At 44.5% G+C, this 20604-nt stretch overlaps 1 protein-coding gene across 1 annotated transcript; it reads right to left on the reverse strand.

Annotated features, from left to right (window-relative positions):
• Nucleotides 1-4195: 4195 nt before the first annotated feature.
• LOC120740767 (E3 ubiquitin-protein ligase TRIM21-like) lies at nt 4196-11479 on the reverse strand. The gene is made up of 2 exons (XM_040043243.1): nt 11125-11479; nt 4196-6022 (listed from the first exon to the last, which is right to left on the reverse strand). The coding sequence occupies exon 2, from the start codon at nt 6011-6013 to the stop codon at nt 4343-4345; it is 1671 nt and encodes a 556-aa protein (XP_039899177.1). The 5' UTR covers nt 6014-6022; nt 11125-11479; the 3' UTR covers nt 4196-4342.
• Between the last annotated feature and the right edge of the window lie 9125 nt (nt 11480-20604).

A 20604-nucleotide genomic window follows, 5' to 3' on the forward strand; every position in this document is an offset into this window, starting at 1 on the left:
GGAACTTTGTCGCATGGAGTCACACAAACCACCTGCAACTCAACACCTCAAAGACTAAGGAACTGGTTGTGGACTTCGGGAGGTCCAGAGCAGGTCCACTGCCGGTTCAGATAGAGGGGGAGGAGGTGGAGGTGGTCAACAAGTACAAGTACCTCGGGCTGTGGGTGGACAATAAACTGGACTGGTCATGCAACACAGAGCACCTGTATAAAAAAGCCCAAAGCCGACTGTACTTCCTCAGGAGGCTGAGGTCTTTCAACATCTGCAGGAAGCTCCTGAGGATGTTTTACCAGTCAGTGGTTGCTGGAGTACTTTTCTATGCTGTGGTGTGCTGGGGGAGCAGCACAGCAAAGAGGGACTCATCCAGGCTGGAGAAACTGATCAGGAGGGCTGGCTCTGTGGTCGGCATGAAGCTGGACACTCTGGTGACAGTGGCAGAGAAAAGGACATTAAAGAAACTGATGGACATTATGAACAATGCTGGGCATCCTCTGCACACGGCCATAAACAACCAGAAGAGTCTGTTCAGTGACAGGTTGCTTCTCCCCAAGACAAGAACTAACAGACTTAAAAACTCCTTTGTCCCACACGCCATCAAACTGTTTAACTCCTCTCTGGAGGGGAGAGGGAGGGGAGACAGGAGGACAAAGGAGGGAGAACAACTAAGCTGTAGTGCCTCTTCACCTCACTGTACAATACCTTGTGCAATACTTTTGTAAATAGTCAACAGTGCAATAGACTCAATACTTGAAATGTGCAATTCACTTGTATTTTTATTTTTTATTCCTATTTATTCTATTTATCCCCTTTGTATATTTTATTTATATTTGTCTCTGTATTTATATATATGTGTGTGTGTGTGTGTGTGTGTGTGTGTGTGTGTGTGTGTGTGTGTGTGTATATATATATATATATATATATATATGGTATAACAATTCTGTAACTGTAACTTCGGTCGTTGCTGTGCTTTTTTTGGAAGTCGAATTTCCCAGAGGAACCCACCCGAGGGATTAATAAAGTTCTATCTTATCTTATCTTATCTTTACCTATTGGCCCATTAATATATTCTTTAATTAATAATAATTAATATTGTCTTTTCCCGTTATTGTGTTACACAACCATGTCCAGGTACAGTACACAGTGAAACGAGAATATGTTCCTGCTTAAACGGTGCTGAACCGGTGCTTAAAGAATGGAGAACACAAACTTTGTCCAAAAACCTCTCATGTTCAGCTGTTTTTTTGTAAAAAGATAACAATGTTAGCCTTTTCTGCAGCTATGGGGCATATATGGTATCATTCTTGGCTGGAAGCAGTGCTTAAACAATGGAAAAAACACCAACTTTGTCCAAAAACCTCTCATGTTTAACTGTTTCCCTCTTTTTCTTTGGTTATTTTAGCCTTTTTGGCCAGGGTGAAGGGAGTATCTGCCATCAAACAAGAAGACAGCCGCATGTAACTACGACGGTGTTTGCTAGTTCACCTTACTGCATTCATGTAATAACGTGGTTAGCCTACTCAACGTAAATTACACACGAACAACATTAAGCTACTCACGCAGAGAAGAATGGCTGCTGCTGCATCATCATCCTCATCATTTCTGCTACACTGGCAGGGCTAGGGGCCAGGACTCTCCTCTTCAGGTTTTTGGGGGATGTTGCAAACTCCGGGTCCGATAACAGGCACCACAACCGCAGTAGATGTGCTCGGTGTGAAGTCTCGCAGCAAGCTATCAAATACGGCGCATTTCTCGGCTTTTAAAAAAAAAACGCTATCCGTCGCCAGGTGTTTCATCGGATTTGAGGTGTTACCTCCTTTGCACAGTATCACAGTATCAGCTTAAAGCACTTGTTGCTGCTGAGTTTGCATATTTTGCTGTGAAGTACAGCCAGACTTTGACCGCTTCGCCTTGAACATTTTTAATCTGTAGCTCTGCTCTAAAAGAACGTACATACCTGGACCCGCCTACTACGCTTGCAAAGGTAAAATGATTGGCTGGAATCTAAAGTGTACCGGATACCGTTACCCATCCCTACATATACAGTGGGGCAAATAAGTATTTAGTCAGCCACCGATTGTGCAAGTTCCCCCACTTAAAATGATGACAGAGGTCAGTAATTTGCACCAGAGGTACACTTCAACTGTGAGAGACAGAATGTGAAAAAAAAATCCATGAATCCACATGGTAGGATTTGTAAAGAATTTATTCGTAAATTAGGGTGGAAAATAAGTATTTGGTCACCTCAAACAAGGAAAATCTCTGGCTCTCACAGACCTGTAACGTCTTCTGTAAGAAGCTTTTCTGTCCCCCACTCGTTACCTGTATGAATGGCACCTGTTTGAACTCATCATCTGTATAAAAGACACCTGTCCACAGCCTCAAACAGTCAGACTCCAAACTCCGCCGTGGCCAAGACCAAAGAGCTTTCGAAGGACACCAGGAAAAGTATTGTAGACCTGCACCAGACTGGGAAGAGTGAATCTACAATAGGCAAGCAGCTTGGTGTGAAAAAATCAACTGTGGGAGCAATCATCAGAAAATGGAAGACATACAAGACCACTGATAATCTCCCTCGATCTGGGGCTCCACGCAAGATCTCATCCCGTGGGGTCAAAATGATCATGAGAACGGTGAGCAAAGATCCCAGAACCACACGGGGGGACCTGGTGAATGACCTGCAGAGAGCTGGGACCAAAGTAACAAAGGTCACCATCAGTAACACACTACAACGGCAGGGAATCAAATCCCGCAGTGCCAGACGTGTTCCGCTGCTGAAGCCAGTGCATGTCCAGGCCCGTCTGAAGTTTGCCAGAGAGCACATGGATGATACAGCAGAGGATTGGGAGAATGTCATGTGGTCAGATGAAACCAAAGTAGAACTTTTTGGTATAAACTCAACTCGTCGTGTTTGGAGGAAGAAGAATACTGAGTTGCATCCCAAGAACACCATACCTACTGTGAAGCATGGGGGTGGAAACATCATGCTATGGGGCTGTTTTTTCTGCCAAGGGGACAGGACGACTGATCCGTGTTAAGGACAGAATGAATGGGGCCATGTATCGTGAGATTTTGAGCCAAAACCTCCTTCCATCAGTGAGAACTTTGAAGATGAAACGAGGCTGGGTCTTCCAACATGACAATGATCCAAAACACACCGCCCGGGCAACAAAGGAGTGGCTCCGTAAGAAGCATTTGAAAGTCCTGGAGTGGCCTAGCCAGTCTCCAGACCTCAACCCCATAGAAAATCTGTGGCGGGAGTTGAAAGTCCGTGTTGCTCGGCGACAGCCCCAAAACATCACTGCTCTCGAGAAGATCTGCATGGAGGAATGGGCCAAAATACCAGCTACTGTGTGTGCAAACCTGGTAAAGACCTATAGTAAACGTTTGACCTCTGTTATTGCCAACAAAGGTTATGTTACAAAGTATTGAGTTGTATTTTTGTTATTGACCAAATACTTACTTTCCACCCTGATTTACGAATAAATTCTTTACAAATCCTACCATGTGGATTCATGGATTTTTTTTTCACATTCTGTCTCTCACAGTTGAAGTGTACCTCTGGTGCAAATTACTGACCTCTGTCATCATTTTAGGTGGGGGAACTTGCACAATCGGTAGCTGACTAAATACTTTTTTGCCCCACTGTAACAGACAATCAACACAGGACGACATAAAGTGCAATGTGCAAAGACAGAATAAAATGATATTGTGTGTGTGTGTGTGTCTGTCTGCAGCTGTTCTTTGTGTTGTTGCTGCATCGTTGCCTCGTCTTCATGCTGTGACTGCAGCCGTTCAACTCTGTTTGTCTTTAACCCAAATCATCACAACATGCAAATATAATCATCAAAATGATGTGACTGGAAGGATGCAGCAGTCTGTGCTCCACCTTTCTCCTCCACACCTGCAGGTGGAGAACATGGATGCATGAATCTCTACAGAGTTCTTTGAATATTATCCGTCTCATCAGTTTTCAGTGAACAAAACTCCTCACAGAGCCAAAATAAGCAGTTTGTATCCAACATAACTCAGCTGGACTCTGATGCTCCGTATAACAGCCACACATGAGTCTGGATTCACTCAAAGCATTGAACAAACTTTATTGTAAATGAAGCTTTTGGACATTTGTTCTCTGATATTTGCTCTTCAGCTCGAGTCTCCATCAGTGGGAACATTTCCTGATTCAACTTTTACATTTCCTGATTCAACTTTTCTTCTGTTCAAATCAAACTCCATGAGAATCAAAGTGTGAATCAGAGTCCTGATGATCAGATTCTATAGAAACATGGAGACTGTAGAGGATTTACACTCAATATGTTCATTTGTTCCCTTCAAGAAAAATCAATCATTCATCCAATAAAATCAGTCGTTGATCAGTTTGATTGACAGGACAGATGATCAGAGGTGCAGAGTTTTTACCTCCATCATTGTTACAGGGACTGAAGTATGGGTGGAGTCTGTGAGTGAAGGAGCAGCCAGTAAAGGAGTAGATCAGAGCTGCAGCACCTACATCATAAAAGGAGACCAGACCCTCCTCATAATCCACAAACACCCCCACCTTCTCAGGACCAGGATGGAGACAGAGGGGGACTGAAGGACCAGCACCAGCTATGTACTCATTTCCATTTCTCAGCCACACAGTCCAGAAACCATCCTGAGGTCTCAGTGTGATGTTTCCCTTCCTGTTGATCGACTCTGTGGCCACTCCTAAATCCCATTTAGTCTTTCCTTTAACCTGAACCTCAAAGTAAAATCTGCCTGAAGAGAAACTCTGCTCTCCTAAAACACAAGGACACTTAGAAAATCTCTCTGGGTTGTCTGGAAGTTTCTTCCTCACATCACCACAGTACACTTGTTTTCCATCATCAGACAGGACGAGATTAGGATGAGCTGTATCAGGATCCAGAGTCACATCCACCTCATGCTGCTGCACCCTCTGCAGCTCAGCCTGTAACAGCTTCTTCTTCATGGGTTTCCAGACTGTCTCCTCCAGCTGAGCCACAGCTCTCCCCACAGTCCGCTCATATGATGGTGGATGAACTCTGACCTCTGTCCAGTCCTTGCTGGGTGGAGCAGCTTTCAGGGAGGAGAAGCTTTGGAGGAGGTGAAGGTGGTCTTCAGAGCGTGAGAGCTGCTCCACCTCAGAGCTTCTCTCCATCAGCTCAGAGATTTCCTGTTCCAGATCTTTGATGAGACCTTCAGCCTGTTTCTCTGTAGCTTCCTGTTTGTCTTCGATCTCCTTCATGAGCTCCTTCAGGCGTCTCTCAACAGACTCCATCAGAGCCGTGAAGACCTGAACACCTTCTGCTTTCTGTCTGTCTGCAGCATCTTTACTCATCTTCACCGACTCTGTGATCTCCTGAATCTTCAGTCGTCTCTTCTGGATCATCTGCTGAATCTCAGCCTCTGTCTTCTCCAGCTCTGCCTTCTTTCCTTCATATTCTTCTCTCAGAGGAACAAACTCGTGGTTCTTGTGGTCTAAAACAGGGCAGAGCATGCAGACACATGTCTGGTCGGTCTTACAGAACAGCTCCAGGAGGTTATCGTGCTTCGTGCACATCCTGCCTTCCAGGTTCTCCACAGCATCAATCAGCTGATGTCTTTTCAGACGTTTCACTGTCAGATGAGGCTCCAGGTGAGTCTGACAGTAGGAGGTCTGACACACCAGGCAGGACTTCAGGGCCTTCAGTCTGGTTCCAGTGCAGACGTCACAGGGAACTTCTCCTGGTTTGGCAGCTTGTTGCTCTGAGCTGCTGCTGCTGGCTTTCTGCTGAGCTTCACGTCTGAACTGAGCAACCATCTCAGAGATGAAGGTGTTGACCCTCAGCTGAGGTCGAGTGTAGAAAGTCTCTTTACACATGGGACACTGACACATGACATTCATGTCCCAGTGCTGACTGATGCAGGTTTTACAGAAGTTGTGTCCACATGGTGTAGAAACTGGATCAGTGAACACATCCAGACAGATGGAGCACAGAAACTGATCTTCAGATCGCAGATTGCTGGCAGCAGACATGTCTGCACTCTGAGGGAGAAAGAAGAGAAACATTTGATTCAAAATTCACTTTAAATTTCATTTTTACAAAGAGAGAAACAAGCGTCAGTAGTCTGAGGAGCTTGGAGAGAAAAGCGTCTGGACTTCTTTGAGTTTCTTGAAGACGTTTCATCAGAGAAGCTTCTTCAGTTCTCAGAGTAACTGGTGGAGACCCAGCAACACACTCAGACACAAACTGGTTCATCCAAACACAAACCTAACATCGTAGTGTCTGCTGTACAGTGCAGCGTCCAGATGAACAGGATCAACGTTTGAGGATGAAGATAAATACAGTCGTTACAAAGACGTGAAATTGTTTCTCTGTTTTACAGAAGGTCCAAGATTCATCCAGATCATTTGTATACTTGAATAAATCAGTTTGTTGGATATTTTCCATCAATTACTGTGAAGTAAACTTCGACCTTGTTGGTGACTGAATACTTCTTATTGTAAGTCCAGATCAACGAGCCATTAATATTAAACAGTGACTGTTCCAGTAGAGCTGACAGTGAGGAGGACGATGAATCACAAACCTCAGAAATGTGTTATTAACTGTTGATCCAGTATTTTAATGGCATTGATGAGAACATGTTTATTCAGAGGTGTCTGTATATTTGGTCCATTTGTGCGTCAGTAAAAACTGTCCTGTTTTCTCTCACAGATACTGGAACATCACAGCTCCTCACAAACTCAGGATATGGAAGAAGATGAATTTTTCCAGTCACTCGCTGGGATACATCATTCATGTTATTCTGGATCCTCAGAAAACATTGATTTATTTTTGTGTTTCACATATTTGTTTGTCCAAATAAAAGATTGATGTTAGTAGAGAAGAAGCCACCATGATAAAGCCTGTGTGTGAAAATGAGACCAGTGGATTTGATCAAAATCACATTTAAGGAGGAATTCTGTCCTCCAGTTCGTTTAAATAAGCTTTGGGATTAAACAGCATCATCTATGTTTGTGTCTGATGACATGTTTGATCCAGGTCAGCTTGAATATCACAGCTGATGTGTGGAACTCTGACATGTTTAAAGCCTGATTATCAGGATGATTCAAACACATCTGTTTAAATAATGAGATTCATGTTTCCACACAAAGTTATAAAGTGCAGCATCGACTGTTTTCTGAATGATTGAGGAACATTTGTGACTCTTACAGGATACACGAAGTCAGATAATCTTTGTAAAATGTGTGAATGACTTTTTGAAGTACTGACCAAAATCTGCTGGTTTACAGTGTCAAAGGCTTTATATCAATAAAGAATAAATAGGTGTTTTCACGTCTGTAATCCTTATGATCAATCAGATCCAGAATCAATCTAATAGGAACAGGAAGTGATGAATAAATCACCCCAATAACATCCAAGATGGCGCCACGGTAGGCAGCCTGTTTCCTCAGCTCCCAGCTTTTTCCTTTCCTTTCTGTTTTTTCTTGTGCTTTAAGCTTTTTTTTACCCGACACTCTTGGTCGTGTTTTATTTGTTGTGCAACATGGACCCACAAATTTTCGTGAGAGTAGTAGCATGTCTTCTACTCTTTTTGGGACTTTTTACCACCACTTCTGGAGAATCTGTAAGCTAAGCCATTGTTTACAGTAGGGAGCAGCTGCTAGCACTGAGCAACAGGAAAGTACTCCCAGAGGAGCGACCCAAGACTCCGAAGGAATTACAACGTTGGAGGAGGGGACACAGGGCTGGAGTGAAGTACCAGGAAAGAAGGAGACGGTACAAACCAAGCATTCCATCCATTCTCATGGGTAATGTAAGATCTTTACCCAACAAGATGGAAGAGCTAATTGTGCTAACCAGACTGCAGTGGGCGTACAAGCAGAGCAGCCTCCTCCTGTTCACTGAGACATGGCTCACGGACCCCACACCGGACTCTGTCATAACTCTGGATGGCTTTCAACTGGTTAGAGCACCGGAGTGCAATGGAGAGTGGTAAGAGGAGAGGTGGGGGACTAGCAATGTATGTCAGTGAGAGATGGTGTAACCCGGGACACATCACTGTGAAGGAACAGAGCTGTACCAAAGACATTGAACTGTTGGCAGTTAGCGTCCGGCCATACCACCTGGCCAGGGAATTTTCACACGCTATTGTGCTGACTGTTTACATCCCACCCTCGGCCGACGCTACAGCAGCCTGTGATTACATTCACTCCACTGTCTCTCAGCTACAGATGGCACATCCGCAGTCCCTCATTATTATTTCTGGGGACTTCAATCATGCCTCACTATCTGTCACTCTCCCTAACTTCTCCCAGTACGTTGACTGCCATGCAAGGGACAGCAAAACCCTGGATCTATTGTTTGCCAACACAAAGCAGGCTTACAGTGCATCACCCCTCCCCCCGCTTGGCCACTCAGACCCCAACCTGGTCCTTCTCCACCACACCTACACTCCTATGGTGAAGAGGAACCCCCCCTACGAAGAAGGTGATAAGGGTGTGGTCTGAGGAATGCACTGAGGCCTTAAGAGACTGTTTTGAATGCACAGACTGGCAGGAACTCTGCAAGCCTCACGGTGAGGACATCGACGCCCTCACTCACTGCATCACGGACTACATTAATTTCTGTGTTGAGAACACTGTGCCTACCAAGAAGATACAGTGTTTCTCAAACAATAAACCGTGGGTCACCCCAGAACTGAAGGCCCTGCTGAACAAGAAGAAGAGTGCTTTCTGGTCGGGAGACAAGGAGGAACTTAAGAAAGTCCAAAAGGATCTTAAATACAAGATCTGAGAAGGCAAGGAGCGCTTCAGGAGGAAGATGGAAAACCAACTCCAACAGAAAAACATCAGAGAAGTCTGGAGGAGCATGAAAAAAATCTCTGGACACTTCCAGGACAATGGAGGAGCCACAGTGTCTGCTGGCCGGGGGTGGGCTAACGACTTGAATCTGTTTTATAACAGATTTGACAATGGCCCACTGATCACCTCTCCCACCCCCCAGGTTCCATTAACCCCCCTCCAGTTGCCGCCCCCCCCCCTCCGGGTGCAATGCCATTGTCACCTGAGCTCTCCTCTCACCACAACCCTGCTTCACCCCTATCCACACATCTATCCACAACAAAGCCAGCCCCACCCCCACTCCAGCCCAGCCTCACATCTCCTTCACAGCTGATCAGGTGAGAAATCAGCTCAAGAGGAAGGCAGCAGGTCCGGATAGAATCTGCTCCAGACTGCTCAGGGACTGTGCAGACCAGCTCTGTCAGGTGGTCCTGTACATCTTCAACCTGAGCCTGAGCCTGGAGATGGTTCCTGAACTGTGGAAGACTTCCTGTGTGGTTCCGGTGCCAAAAATCGCACACCCCAGGGAGCCCAACCACTTCAGGCCTGTTGCCTTGACTTCTCATCTGATGAAGACCATAGAAAGGCTCATCTTGCACCACCTTCGGCCACTGGTGGGCTCAGTGTTGGACCCCCTGCAGTTCGCCTACCGTTCTGGAATTGGGGTGGATGACGCTGTCATCTACCTGGTATACCGATCCCTCTCTCACTTAGAGTAGGCGGGGAGCACTGTGAGGATCATGTTTGTTGACTTCTCCAGTGCTTTCAACACCATCCAACCCGCACTACTGAGAGGGAAGCTGGAGGGAGCCGGAGTAGGCAAACAGCTGCCTGCATGGACCATCGACTACCTTACCAACAGACCACAGTATGTGAGGCTCCATGACTGTGTGTCTGAGGTGGTAATCTGCAGCACGGGGGCACCACAGGGCACGGTTCTCTCACCTTTCCTGTTCAGCCTTTACACTTCAGACTTCTGTTATAATTTGGACGATTGCCATCTACAGAAGTTCTCAGATGATACAGCCATCATTGGATGCATATCAGACGGGAATGATCAGGAATACAGGGGGGATCATCAGTGACTTTGTTGGCTGGTGTGAGACCAACGTACTCCAAATCAACGCCGGCAAGACAAAGGAGATGATCATAGACTTCAGGAGGAAGTCACCCCCTACAACACCGGTGAACATCCAAGGGAAAGACACTGAGATAGTGGACTGTTATAAGTACCTGGGTGTTCACCTCAACAATAAACTGGACTGGACTACAAATACAGACATCCTGTATGAGAAGGGCCAGAGTCGACTCCACCTGCTGAGGAGACTGAGGTCCTTCGGAGTCTGCAGGACTCTGTTAAGGACATTCTATGACACTGTGGTAGCATCTGCCCTTTTCTATGCAGTGGCCTGCTGGGGGAGTGGATGCACGGACAGGGACAGGAGCAGGATTGACAAACTGGTGCGGAGATCTAGCTCCGTGCTGGGATGTCCCCTGGAGTCTGTGGAGGTGGTTGGTGAGAGGAGGATGTTAGTAAAGCTGACATCCATCATGAACAACCCACATCACCCACTGCATGAGTCTGTGAGTGGGCTGAGCAGCTCCTTTAGTCAGAGACTGAAACACCCTCGCTGCAGGAAAGAGCACTTTCACAGATCATTCATCCCAACAGCAGTTAGACTCTATAACTCCTCAATCACGATGTCATAAGTCACTGGACACTGTGAACATCCACAGTCACCACTTCATGCATAATGGACCTTCATGTGTACGGACATGTGCAGGTATATATGTATGTACATGTATACATATGTATATTTAGTGTGTACATGTGTGTGTGTGCATGTCTATACATAGGAATAGTAGTGGTAAAATAGCTATATCAAGCTATATAGTTTATGTCTTCCATATTTCCAATTATATCCATAATCACATACAGTGTATGCTACCATTGTATATAGTGTTATCTTACTTTTTTTCATTGATTGTACTTATTTGTAAATCCTTCTGATATCTGTACCTGAGCTGAGGTGACGCAAAAATTTCCCCGTTGTGGGATCAATAAAGTCTTATCTTATCTTAAACAAGAAGTGTGGAGTCAGTCTGAAGTCCAGAGCACAGCCTGAGTCCACAGTCCTGAGCAGAGCCACAGTGAGACTGAAGCAGCAGCTCGATGCTCCTACAGTGGATCTGTGGTTACATGAGCAGATTTCTATGGATCCAGTGTGACTGTGATGAGTCCTGATGAAGTGAACAGAGTGAAGATTTGTGTAGAAGCAGGAAGTGTGATCAGCTGCACTCACCACTGTTGCTGAGAGAAACCTGATGGACTCCAGTGAATCTTCTTTTAGAGACAAACAGGACTCGACTGCAGCTCTGCTGCTGCTCTCTCACACTGTCACTTCTGCAAAATGACGTTGAACGTTTTTCAGGTGTTGCTCCGCCTCTTCCTGCCTCTCCCTTTACAGGAATCAGCCGGTCTGTACTCAGTGACTGTGTGCAGCGGGTGGGAGGAGTGAGGAGTGGTGTGTGGGTTCACACAGTAATGACGGCCTCAGGTGATCAGGAGAAACTCACCTGGATTTCCTTTTTCCACAGCAGACTGAGAGCTTCAGGTGGGCCCTGAAGGAGGTCTCAGACACAGGTGGTAAAAGTACACACAGTGTGTACTGAAGTAGAAGTACTACTGTTAAAAATACTCCAAGCACTAATTCAACTTCTTTACTCAAGTAAAAGTAAAAAGTACTGGCTGTGAAATGAGAGTAAAAAGAGCTGATTGAAGAACATTTCTAACACGTGTTTATACAAAGCTAACTGAACCATGTGCTGCATCAACGTGATAATAAAATAATATTATTCACTTTGTTTCTAATAAATATTCCCAGCTTGAATCAGACAAGTTGAGCATGAGCAGAGAAAAAGAAGGAAATCCAAATATTCCTGTGTTCAGTTTTCTCCATTTACAGGCCGACTGTGCCTCTAAACAGGAACATGAGCAGGAAGAGGCTGAAGTGGATTCAGCAGGTGGAGGATGCCTAACATCAGCTGGAAAGATTTACTGTGACGTTTGTTTGCTGTTTTCGCCTCGTGCACGAGAACATCACCAAATAAACTCGAGACAGTTTTTAATATTTCACTGTTCAAGAGCAAAAAGACTGACGGACTGTGTTTAAGGCCACCTCACAAATGTCACACATGAAATATTCAGTGTTTATTTGCTGGTTTGTTGGCAGCAGCTCCTTAAAGTCTGTCACACATCTGTTTGACCGTCTCCAGTTAACCTGAGACACCAGTTAATCTGCAACAGCAGCATCAGGCGGCTCAGCTGATCTCTGGTGTGTAGCTGCTGTGCTGCGGTCCCATTCCTCAGTGAAAGCAACAGCAGAACAAAAACTCTCTCGATCCACATGTTTGAAAAGAAAGCTTTTAAACATGTGAACACACTCAGTAAAGGACAAATAAGTAAGAAAAAATTAGAGTAAAGAGTAAAAGCAGGAGCAACTGAAACAGGCTGCATGCTAGCTGCCGCATGCTAGCTACCGCATGCTAGCTGACGCATGAGCACTAGAACTGTTAAACTTCATTGTTATGATTTTAGCACCGAGTTGCATGAAATCCTGCATCAAAAAGAACAACACAGCGATCACAGACATGTTTCTGCCAACAAACCAACATTAACCCAGAAAAGCCTTTAAAACATCCTGCTGTGGTTTGGAGTAGAGATTCCTGAATTTACCAGGTGCACCTGAAGGCAGCACAATTTAAACCGTAAATAATGATGTAGGTGCGCAAATCCTTTTCAAGCGTCACACCATCAAATGAGCCGGCTTACGTTTGTTGCACTTCTACACCAAGTTTTACGCTCGCGTTTCTTCGTTACTGATTTTTGTTCCACAAACCAAAAGAACAAAGATTCAACCTTTAATATATTTTCACGTGTGTTTCAAGCACTGTGACATATCACACACACACATGCTGAGTGTGTCACTGATAAAGCTGTGACACAGCAGCTCACTCAGTCCAGTCCAGGTAACAGACTCACCTGTTAGCAGCAGCTCTGCCCTCACAGAGCTCAGCTGCTTATTTCAGTCAGCAGGAAACATTAATATTATGGACTACAGCCGTCTGTCAGGGCCGTTCAAGGACACAACGTCACACACAGGTTTAAACTGTTAGACTCATGAATACCCACAAAGTTCGATGCACATTTATCTTTAACAGGAGCAAACGGCCTGATCAGATAATATAAGAACTCATAAAAGCTCATTTATGTAAATCTCTGCTTGGACCAGTGAAACAGTCTCACACTGACTAAACACCATCACTACTTCAGTAATGACAGAGGGGCGTAGGTGTGCTCGTGGGACAGCTTCCTCCAGCTGTGGAAACCAGATGTGGAAGCAGACTCCCTGATGTTGCAGTCCAACACCAGTGTGAGCAGAGAGGACTCAGCTGCTGGGCGGAGCTTATCTTCCTGTTCTGTTCAAATCCAGCATGAAACTCTTCTTATGTTCCCTCTTCAGTCTGATCCTGTCTAACAAACATCACTGTTCACCTCCTGCTCCCTCTGTGACTCCTTCATGTCCACTTTACTCCTCAGTAAGTCTCCACAGCTCCAAGCCAGCTCTGCATTCAGAGTTAGTCCACGTTCTCACCTCCATCTTCAACCTTTCGTCAGCCAGAGTGTTGTGTCTGTGCTTCCACAGGCCCCGCTGGTTTACAAACTTGTTCCTGTTAACGGAAAGCAAGGACACAAGACTGTCTTTGATCAGGCTGCTTGAACTAAGACTTACAAATTTAAGTAACACAATGACAACATTTAACAATTTGACTCCAACACAGAGCACTATCCCCACATGCTTCAAGACCACAACCATCATGCCCCTCCCCAAGAAAAGCCCAGCCACTAAACGCCTACAGACCAGTCGCACTGACTCCAATCATTGCAAAGTGCTTTGAGAGAGTGGTGCTGGCCTACATCCAGAGCAACATCCCAGACACTCTGGACCCCCTGCAGTCTGCCTACCGGCCCAATAGGTCCACGTCAGACGCCATTGCTGCTGCCCCTCACTACTCCCTCTCCCACCTGGAAAACAAAGACCTCAGGGTGCTTTTTGTTGATTATAGCTCCGCCTTCAATACAGTCATCCCTCACAAACTCATTCACAAGATCCCCAGCAGCTTCTACAGCTGCACTGTGGAGAGCACACTGACCAGCTGCATCACTGCATGGTACGGCAGCACTACTGCTATGGACCAAACGCCTGCAGAGAAGATGATCAGGACCCCGCTGCCCTCTGCGGAGCATCCACCATCGCAGAGTCCAGAGGAGAGCTGCCTCCATCCTCAAAGACCCCACATCCCCCCAACACGGCTGTTCACAGTTCTACCCTCAGGACGAAGCTTCAGAAGTTCAAAATCCAGAACATCCAGACTCAACAACTCCTTCTTCCCACTGCTATCAGACTCTTGAACAGCTGACCTGTTTTAACAGCAATGTTTGCACATCAGGTCATCTTTCATATCAAGCTCATAGATCCTTTGCACATACATCTACCTCACACTTACATTTAGTCTCCACTCATTTATTCATAGTATTTGTATCTTATCTTGTTCTATTTGTATATATTAGCCTGCATCTGTGTGTGGACAGCACAGAGATCCACATCTGAAACCATCAACAGTCACATGTAGATCTGCTTCATCTTCAGCTCTGTTTCATTTTTGTCTGATCCTCTCTGAAGCTTCCTGACAGTCAGCAGTCCGTGGAGATCCATCAGAACAGCTCGGGGTCATCATTATAAACTTCCTGTGGATCCTACAGTCTAAGATCCAGAGCTGTCACTAGGATGGTTCAGTCATTTCTCATCAGCTACAATTAGAACTCAGAGCTGAGCAAATATAATCAATCACATGCTGTAGAAACATAGAAGTTTCTATCCTTCAGAAAACATCTGACAAAAAGATCTAAAACTGTGTGAAGAGCAACACTTGTTGTTCTCTAAATGTTTGGCCACAGCTGTAGAAAACACTGTGAGTGTTTGTCAATAATTACATTTAATTTAATTTCTCTTTGTGCAGGTGAACACTGTCCAATCTTTTGTCTAAACGACTGCTTTGTCTTTAAAAAGGTGAAGAGCCTGAGGCCGGTGACAGTCCAGTTGTCCTTTCCCTGAGTACATCCTCACAGCGGCTCACAGGACGAGGCCACACTCCTGTCCTGCCAGAGGAGAAGCTTCAGAGTGTCCGTGCAGTTCAACCACAGCTGTCATATTCAGTACGGCGTTCATGCAGTTTGCTACCCAACAGTTACAGCATGTAGTAATACAGTCCCACTGCCTGTTCAGCAAATGCAAACATATGATGAGTTCAAGCACGTGATGACAAAGGCCTCCCACTGTGGGCATTTCATCATGTTTAGGAGCCTCATCCAGCCACACATCTGATCAATGGAGTATTAGTAACACAGAAAACTAAAGAGGACGTGTTACTTTTATCTTTATTTTATTCATCTGTCATTGTTAGACATGAGGTTCACTGAAATCATTAAAAAAACAGTTTTGTCAGATTTCTTTCCCTCTTCCATGTGACTGTGTCAGCTTGTCAGCATCTATTTGGGAGGAGAATGCAACAGGAAGTAAATGAAAAGTACCATTAAAAGCAGGAGAGGTTCTTATATTACAGAAGAAGAGATTGTTTCAAAAAACTATCTCAATGCCATCAATGATTTAGGAACCTGAGAGAGGACTTGGTAAAATAAGACGTTCTTATAACTTCACCCTGTGATGAGCCAAGCTGCGACTATCAGGGATGGTGATGTAGGTACAGAGGACGTGAGAGTGCGGTCCAGTAAATGTCTCTTCTAAAACTAGATGAAGGCACAAGGGGATCAATGTCAAGGCATAGAGATTCGACAGGAATCAGAGCTGACGGGACAGGCGAAATGTAAACTGAACACACTCACATCAGACAGAGACCTTCACAATAAAGCAGGAAACTCAAACACGGGGAACCAAACAAGACACAGAACTAAACAGACAGCTTCACAAACAGACGGGGTGACACCATAGACAGACAGAGACACAGACGCAGACTCAAAGGCAGACCGAATATAACACATAGAACTCAAACAATAATAATCATCATCATCATAATAAACTAGAAAGCGCTGGGTCACCAACCCAGGACCATGACAGGTGGGTGGGTTGCACTTCCGCTCTTCTAGTCAGAGCTGTATTTCAAACACACACACACACACACACACACACACACACACACACACACATTTTGAATATTTGGCCATGTTTAATGTAGCAGATTCCCAAATAATAAATATGACATAACCCCAAAATGAATTATTAATATTTACTTTAGTAAATAGAAGTACCAATTAAAGAAATGAAAAATACTTTATCACCTGGAAGAACTGAGTCACAGCCACAACTTTACTTTTTCGTGGAGAACAAAGCGTTTTCATCAGAAGGTGGCAGCAGAGATCTCTAATCTGAATCTCCTCTTTTAACTGATGGTCTCTCTTTGAAGTTTAAACCTGATGTTGAAAGAACAGTTTACACTGAACTGTCACACAGTTAGTCTGAGGAATAAAATCTGCATACCTACTGACTACTTGTGGGATAAAGCAACAGAAATGAACACTGGAAATAAAACGAGACGTTTCCAAATAGATCAGTCACACAGCAGAGTACTCAGCTATTAGTTAATGTGATGACATTGAGCTGTTTGTTTAATAGGAGTTGGTAGCAAATGCAGAGGTGGTTCTTTAACTGATACAGTGGCTTTGAAAACATTCTCATATCCCAGTACACCGAGTAAATCATATCTTATTATGTGAAGTGGCGATAAAACTGAATTAAAAATTGAATGGAATCATTCTGTGCTGTAGTTGTGTTTAACTCCTGCATCTCGGTCACTTCTAATGACACATAAATCAATGTTCAGAAGTTATGAAGTTCAGAAGTGATGCTGTTGCTGTGTGTGAGAAAGTGACAGCAAAGATGAACCTCTTCTTCTCTTCGTGTCTTTGAGTGGCTGCTTCGATAAACTACTTTTGTTTTGATTGTCATGATCACCGTCGCTCTCACTGTCTGTGTGCGAGAAAATCTGGATCCTGTTCTTATATGAATGATGCTAATCTCCATCTGTCTTTGGCACTGCTGTCATGTGTTATCATAATCTGTTATCATCAGTGTTGGGTAAGTTACTTTAAAATAGTAACTTAGTTACATTACTAGTTACTTCTCTCAAAAGTAACTCAGTTACTTCAAGTTACTCGTTACTTTCAAAGTAACTAGTTACTAGGGAAAGTAACTTTGGTTTTACTCAGAATTCTCTTGTTAATGTGTTGCTTCCATAACTTTGCCAGTCTTCTAGCTTGCTTACTTGCCACAGTGCACTGTGCCACCTACCAATAGAAAGGAAAAGATAATGTGCACATTTCCACGAGAGAAATCCCACGCCTGGACCGTCATTGACTGCTGCCATGATTCTAGCCTACGTCACAGTGTCATGTGCGCCTTTTACATCCAACACAAAAACTGCAGTCGTGGTGCTTTGATTGTACTCAGAACTCTGAAATTCTGCCTTCTGAATAGGAAGATGTAGGTAACACCAGACTGCAGATGAGCTGCATACAGAGCTGGACTGGGACAGAAAAATCGTCCTGGGCATGTTGACTAGAGACCGGCCCACCATTATAGGAAAAATCATAAAGCCTTTGAATGAAAACAAACGCTGTTGTGACAGTGATGTTCACTGTTTTGATGGTATATATGCATCAATCTATCAATCGTTTGTTGTAAGATTCAGATAATTATTTTTTTAAAGCGAGACATTTTAAATGAGAATAAGAAAGTAAAGTATTTCTTTGTGCCCCCCTTTCCCTGTTAATGCCCTACCTGCCCCCCTGGCAACACTTTGCTAGATCCGCACCTGCACAGTTACCAGCTGTCAGCTACCTAAAAAAGGATCCTGGTGTTATTTGTCTCTCAGAAACAGTTCATAACTTCCCTTCAACTCATTCATGTTAACTAAAAGGTAAACCTGTTTCTCCATCACAGCCCTGATGATTCAGTAAGGACATCTCCTGGTTTCATCTTCATGTTTCCCTCTCACCACATATCCAAACCGACATCATGACCAGCAGCTTTACGGCTGTGGCTCCAGCAAACATCAGCTGATACTAGAAATTAATATTAAATAACAATAGCTGATCAAGCTTAAACGTGCTGCTGTTGTTTAGTGCGACATACGCTGGTTTCCTCTTTCGGCGCAAAGTGAGCGATAAATAAACAAGAGAGCCGATCAGCTGATCATTGATCAGTTTTCATGATTGAAGTAGAAACAGGAGAGGGAGGGGGGAGAATGAAAGAAGAAGAGGCAGCTGTGCAGCAAAGACAGAATAACTCCAGCTTTGTGCCTTTTTCATTGTAGCTGAATTACGGGACAAACTGTTCCTTTTCACCTCAATAAGAAACGCGTAATATTTTCTCTGAATACCAGACGGGACGGTTGGCAACTCTAATAACTTATGAACAAAATAAAGTTCAACATCATTAACTTCATAGCACCACCCAGCTGTATAGAAACTCCGTCATGCTAGCTAGCACGCAGTACGGAAAAAGTCAGAATAACGAAAATAAACTCCACCTAAACTTGGTTCATATCTGACCCAGAGAGACTGCAGGTCATAACTTCTTACCTGAAGTTCAGTTCACACTTGGACCGGCGGCCGCCTCGGGTCTCTTTTCCTTCTGCGTCCCCTTTCCTTCATCCACCTGCTGGCCTCCACCACTTGCTAATGTTACTGAATCTGTGGAAACTCCGCGATAGCCACCACACGAAGTAACGAGTAACGCGTTCCTGGTTTTGGCATAATAACTAGTTACCGTGCTCGTTACCACAATAATAACGTAGTTACTGTAACGCATTACTTAATAACGCATTAGTCCCAACACTGGTTATCATCCCAGCACTGAAACAAACTAACAGTTCACCTGTAACTCAGTTTGTAATCCACATGTCTGAATTACAGATGAACGTGATCGGCTCAGACGCTACTTGTCTGCATTTTTATTCTCTCCTTTGTTCTGCAGCTTAAGGAATGAAGCAGTGTGTGCATTACACCAGAGATTTGGATTTTCTTCTGCTTTTAATAAGCCTGAACAAACAGAATGCTTTCTACTCTATTTTGCTTGTAACTGTAGCGTTTTTAATATGAAATAAAACCATTTAAGCACAAACATCATAAATGATCTAAAGATCAGATATTATCTGAGGAGTACCAGCCAGATATAGTCAGGCTCACCTTAATCCACAACTTGGGAGAGAATTTTAAAACGTTGACACACTGATCATCAGACACCTTCACGAGACAGTGAGTAATATATCAAGCTTGAGTATGAGTACGCAAATATTTGTGGAGATTCTTTTCTGAGGGCGGGTTACACCGAAGGACGGCTTTGTCACTCCCTCCTTGACAAAGCAGTCAAAGATGTGCGTATAGTGCTTATCATTGCTAATCAAGCCAGTAAAGTAAGATGTTCTTGCAGCATTTAGTCAGTTGAACAAGGTTAATAAGGTATTTTTCCACATCTGTTCAGCTTTTCTACAGTCAATGAATATAATCCTGCATCCAAGAGGAAGGATTGACGGTTTGAAATAAGCTGTATTTTAAAGGGCTACACAATGGAGAGCTAATCGACATGTATTACTAAAACAATTAAGGTTATCACAGATTTTTGAAAACGCAGATGTTTAAATAAGCGCAGAGAGATTAGAATATAAGTGCAGAATTCAAATATAGCTTCTGAATTTTAGAATGAATTATGTAGTAGTCATTTTGTGGAAGTTGAGTATTTCTCATTCAGCTTGTTTATACTCTGCCTGAGCACAACCCATGCAGATTGGGCGTTACCAGCTGACGGTGGAGGAGAGAGAGAGGCGCCGCCGTTCACACTCTTGCTTTTATTGTGGCTCCTGTGAGCATTTGATTTCTTCCTGCCCTAAGAAGGTAAAAGAGACCGCCCGCTGGTAGGTCCGGGGGTACTGGTGGGCGGTACCAGGGTTAACGCTAAGCCCCGTTTTTTGCTTTCTGTGACACTCTTACTCGGTCAGGGAGCCCACGTCTCAACAGCGCTGATTGATTCAGGGGCCAAGCAGAGTTTGATTGACAGGGGATTTGCTGAACAGCTTCAGATCCCTCTTTTTGAGTTAAATCCGTCTATCCCAGTTAGGGCATTAAACGATCAAGTCTTTTCTTACATCACTCATCGCACCGCACCGGTTGCCTTGATTACTTCCGGCAACCACAGAGAAACACTGATCTTTTACACCTCACAATCCCCTGACACGGCCATAATTTTAGGTTTCCCATGGCTAAGGCATCATAACCCTCACCTGGATTGGGTGGGACAGAGGGTCGTGAGTTGGAGCCCATATTGTCACGCCAACTGTCTCGTCTCAGCTGCCCCACCAGGGGCCACCGAGCCCTCATGCAAGGAGAGCTGCACCCCTGACCTCTCTGCAGTTCCCCCCGAATATCATGACATATCAGAAGTTTTTAACAAAGATAAGGCACTGTCCCTACCACCCCATCGCCCTTACGATTGTGCCATTACCTTGTTTTCCGGCTCCACATTACCTTCCAGCCGCCTCTACAACTTGTCACGCCCTGAACGGGCTGCCATGGAAAAATACATCAGACACTCACTGGCAGCTGGACTCATCAGACCATCAACTTCCCCCGTGGGTGCTGGCTTCTTCTT

This window comes from Simochromis diagramma, unplaced genomic scaffold, assembly GCF_900408965.1.
Source record: "Simochromis diagramma unplaced genomic scaffold, fSimDia1.1 OVJJ01000768.1, whole genome shotgun sequence".
NCBI classification, from domain to species: domain Eukaryota; kingdom Metazoa; phylum Chordata; class Actinopteri; order Cichliformes; family Cichlidae; genus Simochromis; species Simochromis diagramma.

What these genes read in the sequence shown, in the direction of transcription:
- LOC120740767 (XM_040043243.1), bottom strand. Translation starts at nt 6,013, where the DNA reads ATGTCTGCTGCCAGCAATCTGCGATCTGAAGATCAGTTTCTGTGCTCC.